The sequence below is a fragment of the Wyeomyia smithii genome, chromosome 3, assembly GCF_029784165.1.
Source record: "Wyeomyia smithii strain HCP4-BCI-WySm-NY-G18 chromosome 3, ASM2978416v1, whole genome shotgun sequence".
Taxonomy (NCBI): Eukaryota; Metazoa; Arthropoda; class Insecta; order Diptera; family Culicidae; genus Wyeomyia; species Wyeomyia smithii.
In genome coordinates, this window is record NC_073696.1 from 254,621,702 (window position 1) to 254,628,248 (window position 6,547).

General features: G+C 41.4%; 1 protein-coding gene across 4 annotated transcripts; it reads right to left on the bottom strand.

Moving 5' to 3' along the window:
* Window positions 1–1,032: 1,032 nt before the first annotated feature.
* On the bottom strand, window positions 1,033–4,434 carry LOC129729792 (proton-coupled folate transporter). Of its 4 annotated transcripts, none has more exons than XM_055688613.1 (5): window positions 4,222–4,434; window positions 2,871–3,079; window positions 1,794–2,807; window positions 1,410–1,735; window positions 1,033–1,345 (listed from the first exon to the last, which is right to left on the bottom strand). In XM_055688613.1, the coding sequence occupies exons 2-5, from the start codon at window positions 2,889–2,891 to the stop codon at window positions 1,219–1,221; spliced, it is 1,488 nt and encodes a 495-aa protein (XP_055544588.1). In that variant the 5' UTR covers window positions 2,892–3,079; window positions 4,222–4,434; the 3' UTR covers window positions 1,033–1,218. The 4 variants fall into 4 exon arrangements, with proteins under 4 accessions (XP_055544588.1, XP_055544591.1, XP_055544590.1 ...); XM_055688616.1 differs by lacking the exon at window positions 4,222–4,434 and adding an exon at window positions 3,915–3,935; XM_055688615.1 differs by lacking the exon at window positions 4,222–4,434 and adding an exon at window positions 3,811–3,889.
* Between the last annotated feature and the right edge of the window lie 2,113 nt (window positions 4,435–6,547).

A 6,547-nucleotide genomic window follows, 5' to 3' on the forward strand; every position in this document is an offset into this window, starting at 1 on the left:
TTGGTATCTTTCTTTTAGTTGTTACTTATTCGTACGTTGCATGAAATCAAGAAAACAAAATGACGTATGCACCATTCCAATACAAAAGTGACAAGTAACCCGTTCGTTTTTGGGCCGTATTGAAAAACTGATCAAATGGATGTACGTCATAATGTTATATCACGGCAGTATTACCCGTCTCTTGCTGCCTCACGTTGTGATCTACACTATAGCGAAACTGCGTACCCCTTGACGATACCTTTCAAATCAATTGTAGCCCCTGGCAGGGCCGGCGGTTAATGTGGGTAGTACTACCCATTCGGAAAATGTCTCTGTGGGTACTTACCCACACAGAATTATCCTCCTCCATTGCTTACTACCCACTCGGGAAAATAATGTGACGCCGGCCCTCCCTGGCTTGGAATGCTCTCGCAGAATGGGGGAGAGTAATGGTAGATCATGTTGTTGTAGTCTAGTTCAGGTTTTAAATTGAAAAATTTGTTTGATTGTTACAGTCATGTTTCAAGAGCAAGTTTGAACAACAAATGAAGTATTATAAAGAACAATTGCCTTATCCGCCATTACTGATTTTGCTTTCGTGTACCCCCTGAAGGCTTTTGCGTACCCCAGATTGAGAACCGCTGCGATAGACCAACGGAGCGGAGCCTAGCAACTGCAATAGAACACTCCGTTCACCTTAGCAACAGCGTATCCTTCGTTTGGTTCGATGGATGGCACGATGCAGCTGTTCGCTCCCGACTTTAAAGAGTTAGGCGGGAATGCCGTCCTTCTCAGTTGCATGGCAGTTTTCAAACTCTTTCACTTCTTTGCTGGTAGATCCACAGCTTATCTATCATTCTAAATAGCTATCCTGCTCCTTTCGATGCCTGTGCCTTCTTCACCATTCAACAGCACATTAAAATGCCTGGTCATCTCTAATTTATCGGTAGGAAATCAGGCTCCCCTCGTTGCACATGATAGGTGCTGACACATTTCGGTTCCTGATTCTGGTAATCTTTTAATAAAAGTTCATCGCATTACAAGTAGTACGAGTTTTTAAATAAAATACTTGAATCATTTTATTATATCTTTGATTCGATACTCTAAAACGAACGGCTAGGCCGAGTTTTATTAGGCTAATTAATCAAATCTTATTTGATCGAAATAATCAGACAAAGTTACTTTTGGCAAGAAAACTAAAGGTAAAATAATTTCGATTTCGGTAAAACGAGGAGTTAATTATCGACTGCAATTACTTTCATTTTCATTTTTATCCGGTGGGTTTTCTCTTTCGATCAGAAAATTGCTCGGTTGTTCTGTAGTACCACTTTCGAACGTATTTCCTTTTAGCGATATATGGATTCCCCTGAAAACGCAAAAAAGCTCATTACTGACTCAACCCCAGCATAATACCAACAACAATTCCTTACAGCGTCAGTAAAAACACCATCGTCTGGGTGGCCATCGTTAGCCAGAAGAACGCTTGCGGGTAGCTGTTGATTGTAGCATTGTACACCTGAGTGTACAGCACCCCGCTGAAGAGGGGTACCGCGTTGTCAAACACCGAAAGAAAGGAAAAGATAATGCCCCGCTCCTCGGCGGGAACCATTTTGGAGATCATCGATCGTAGAACCGGGGCTACCACCGGGCCCAAACTAGACACAGTGGCTCCCACGTACAGCAGCCAATCGACCTGGGCGAAAATGTAGAAGAAGCGTGCCGTCGCGTGAGCGGTTGCTCCGATCATTATAATAATCTGTGAACCAGAAATCAAATTTAGTTTGTCTACTCCAATGTTATTCGTTTCTACTAACCGTATCTCGGAGCTTCAGTATCTTGGTGAAGAACGGAACCCCAAGAATCATCATCACTACGTAAGCCGCCGACTGATAGGTTTTGAAGTAACTGTACAGATCGGCGTCCCAATTGAATATAAGCTGCGTGTAAAGGTACATTTTCGGTTTCTCGTCGCGCTGAAAAGTGTAGAATGACATAGCAATCATCAAGATGAACAGGTAGACCCGCCGGTTCATGGTGCGCTGTTTGAAGGAGGTTTTCAACGATCGAACGACGTGATTTTTGTCGAAAAAGTCCGCTGGCATTCGGTACCATCGCAGCTCCGTAATCGATACCTGTCGATCTGTGGTTCGAGATTTTAGTCGCACTATCGAGTAGATAATCGACAGTAACAGCAACGTGGCGTTGATGGCGAACATTATCGTGAACGACTTTGCGGTACGGTTGTACAGCAGTCCACCGATTGCAACTCCGATTGGCATTGTGCTTAGGTAGGTGGCATCTAGGATTGTAATTCGAAGCGTTCGATCTGCCACGGTCGTTACATCCGAGATGTAGGCAAAACAGGACGCGAATATTGCAATGTCGGCTCCCGTCAGAACGCTAGGAATAGTTGCTGTGTAGATTATGTACTCGACTGGCCAGTTGGTCATGCGGGTGTTCACTACGATCATGACAGAGTAGATAAATTTGCCTGTTAGGCCTAAAATCAGAGGCAGCTTTCGACCGCGTCGATCCGACCATGCCCCTAGAAAGAGCGCCAGGATGATGGGAACCACATACATTGCTATGTTGTTCCACATGTGGAACGTGGACGTGGTGACCTGAACCTGCTTCTTGATGTCCTGATAGTTTTCGATGTTGATACAAATATCGTGCGAAAATCCGTGGTTGACGGTGCACGCTTTGTACAGGAAGAACACCTGTTCCACTACGGACGTGAGCATGAACGCCATCATGTAAAGAAACATTGACGGTTCGACGGTAATCCTCCGGTACCATCGCTCCGTCCTGCCAGTAGTCGGCTTCATCTAAAATAAACGAGCGAAACTCCACTTTATGCGATTGACATCAATTAAATCAACTCAGCTTACCGCAGTTTGTTCCTTGTTCATGGCAATAAATCACATGCGTCTAACCAATCAACGCGGCGACGACTGAGCAGATGGAAGCTAGAATAAGTGCGAGCGAAAATGTGCCGTTATCAACTGATACTGTGCCTTGATAGGGCATCCAGTGCGAGATGCATTCGAGGAGATTCGTTAACTGAGATCGAGTTGGAAACTGTGTCGTCTTCTATTGGCTAGAACGAGAAAAGATGGATTATAGCTACATTGTACTTTTGTTAAGGAATTTCAATAGAATTATCGCTAGTATTCGAACAGTTCAACTAAAACGAGATATTGAATGAACTTTTGAAGATGCATTGTCGCGGTCACGACCGAAACAACGCTACAAAAATTTGAAGACAATGTTGCAATCTATGAACAATCTTTACAAGCTGCTGACGTTATCAAATGCTTTTTAGTATCGTCGATGATAAGTTTGCTGCAAATCTAGTCAGACAAAAGAGACATCTTCCAAAGAGTTGTTTTAGATTCGTTCTAATTTTTTTTAACAAAATTAACAATATCACTAAGTCTTGAGGTTTCAAATACCCTATCGATATAAATTGATGTAGGTTTAGTTGAGCTTTAAAGAATTGAAGAGTATCAACTCATTATTCACATTGAAGAAGTAATTATTTTATCTAGAATTCGCACAATTTTCGGAATTTTGTTCAACCAAAACCTTTTACATTCTATTGTTTAAATTGAAAATTGAAATGAAATTCAGCTGTTTATTATAGCTAACTTTCTAAACCCTGGGTTTTTTTTTTTTGTTATTTGCAAGTTGACGCTGGAAAGCGATTATTGTCAATATAATTACACAATTATGCAAATACTGCTTGATGGTGACGCACAACTTTTTCAATTACACCAGTATGCTAAAATAACATCCTAGAGTTTTGATCTTTATCTCGCATTCTCGTACATCCAACTCATTGAGAGACGTCCAAGTTTATTCTTTCTAGATTTCGAGTAAGCGAAGCTGCTTGAACTACCGACGACACCGAGTTTCAACATATTCACTCGAACCTGCGAGGATACTGAGATCAGCTGTGTGAATTGGCGTGGAATCGCTTATAGACTTGAACAACTGTTGTGATGATGACAATTATAAAAATGCTGTGCAAGCAAACAGTCGTTAGGGATTTACTGTCTAGTTGTTGCGATACTACTAATACGAACATATTTCATCACAGACCACAAGCAAACAGATAGTTGCTTACGTTACCGGCCGCACTAGGGTTTTATTTGACCAAACCTCACCAGATAACAGCAATGTTTTTCAAAATGTATATATCAAAACATTCGGACAGCATGTCTTATTAAAATTACATACCTCCAATCAGCACGTAAAATAGAGTTGTTTGTCACGCATTCTGCTGCATCAGCTGGACAGGAACTGTACGCTACTAACAGAACTAAAACTCAAAACCAACTAGATATTAAATGTTTCATAACACATTGGTAGAACAGTAAATGACCGCAGCAACAGCTACAATACAACACCGTGCGCGCCGACCGAAGTCCAAGTTTATTTTGACAGCTCTCTCATTTAATTTCTACGCGGGACTCTCGAGCAGCAGTCAACAGAGCCGCCCTACCGGAAGCACACGTAGTTTGGGACAGAGACAGTGTTTTATAGAACCAACAAAGCGCTCACCATTAAGGTAAATTCCACGCCAAAACGGGGAGTTTGTACACAGCACTCCCCGATTTGATGTGACGTTTACACTCACGGTGAGCGTCTTGTCGGCTCTGTAGTGTACGCAGTTTCTTCGGTGCGAGCAGCGTTGCCAGGTATCCAGATTTAGCTGGATTATCCAGATTTTTGGACATGTATCCAGGTAAACAGCTTTGATGTCAAATTATCCAGATTTTTCATGGATGATCCAGATTTTATCCAGATTTTATTTTCTCTGTTCCGCAAAAAGGTCATCACTTCAATTTTGGCGCGAAATTTTGCAATTTTGTTACCTCAAATTTTGCGTACACCAAGACTTTTATCCGAAAAATTAACCTTTCACCCCACGAAATGACTGCCAGATTTTTTCCAGAATTTTATTTTGCCTTTTCCAGATTTTTTAAAAAATGACCTGGCAACGCTGGGTGCGAGAGGCACTCTCGCATGAGAGAGCACATATTTGTACATGCGCCTTGCATACAAGCAGCCAGATAGGGCTGTGTCGATTTTTATGGTTTTATGAAAGATTCTACGCGATGCCGCGATGGTTGAGCTGAGCTTTGGAAGTTTAGCTGTTCGTCTGAACGCACAGTTTGTGAACTGTCTTGGAATACACGACTAAGCTAAATATTTAAAAAATCGATCATTAAATAGTTAAAATAGTCACCGTTATTCAGTTTCATAAACAAGGATCGAAGATTTTACGCTTTGGGAGAAGAAATACGGAAACAGTGAACAGTAATAAGCTCGAGAAGCTTTTTTCGGAGACGTCAGAAAAAAGAACTGTTCGCTGTTGATTGCTGCTCGAGCCAGTTAACAAATTGCAAATTTCATCACACATTACCAGCTGATCTTAAATGCTTATTTTGGATTCTACACACTAAGTTTCTTTTACCGAACTCAGCATTTTTTTTTAACGAGTTCTCAACAGCTGAGCCATCAGTAATCTGTTCAGCAATTTATTTGCTTGACGAGTGCTCGATAATTTTTCATTCCCGCTGAAACGTCAAATATAGAAGATAGCTCAGTAAAAATTTACGAAGCGTTCATCAAAAATTGCTGCATGATTCGGTATTTACAAAGCTGACTATTCGTCACGAATTACCGAGCGTTCTGTAAATTTACAAAGCTGACGATTCGTCACAAATTACCGAGCATTCTGTAAACGTAAAGTTTTTGACGTTGACTAACGTCTATATCGAAGTTAGGCCCCTGAATTTGAAAATCTAGTCATTCAACCAGGGAAAACCAGAGAAAAGTGGTCAGGTTTTGAACGCTTATTTTGCAGTCATCTATAATCAGGTTTTCGAGGTTTTGGCATCAATCGATCAGAAATTTTTTTACGGTTAAGTTTATGTAACAAAAACAAACTATTGTTTGAGATACACTATTGAAAAATTGGTAATCAATATCGATTGTCTAAATCATACCGCGCAGCCAATCACTACCTCTCTAACGGATACAATCGATCGACACTAACGGATACAATCGATCTGACTTTGTTGTTATTGTTGTTGTCACTTTCTGTTTCCGATGTTTATGCTGCTGCCAGCGGAAAAAACCTTGCAATTATGCATTTTTTTGTTGGTGTTAATATTACGACAGCGGCCGGCGCCCCATCATTCTGATTCCAAAACCGCACCAGTGACATGCGGACGCTAGGTGATAGCAGCTGAAAGGAGGAAATACAAAATAGTACCGGTCATCTCGTGCCGGTTTCACCCGTAATGCTGGTGGCTTTAGAAGTAAATGGCTACTGCAAAACACTTAAATGGCTGGAATTCTGGACGGACTAACCAGGAAACTATAATCGGCAACTGGCACCCTTTGGTGCCTCGAAATTTTTGTACAGAAGCGGCTTATTGAATTTTCTGTTTTACCAAATGCTGCTGCTAGCGGAAAAAACCTTGCAAAAATGCATGTTTGTGTTGGTGTTAATATTACGACAGCGGCCGGCGCAGCTTTCAAGAAACATCTGTCT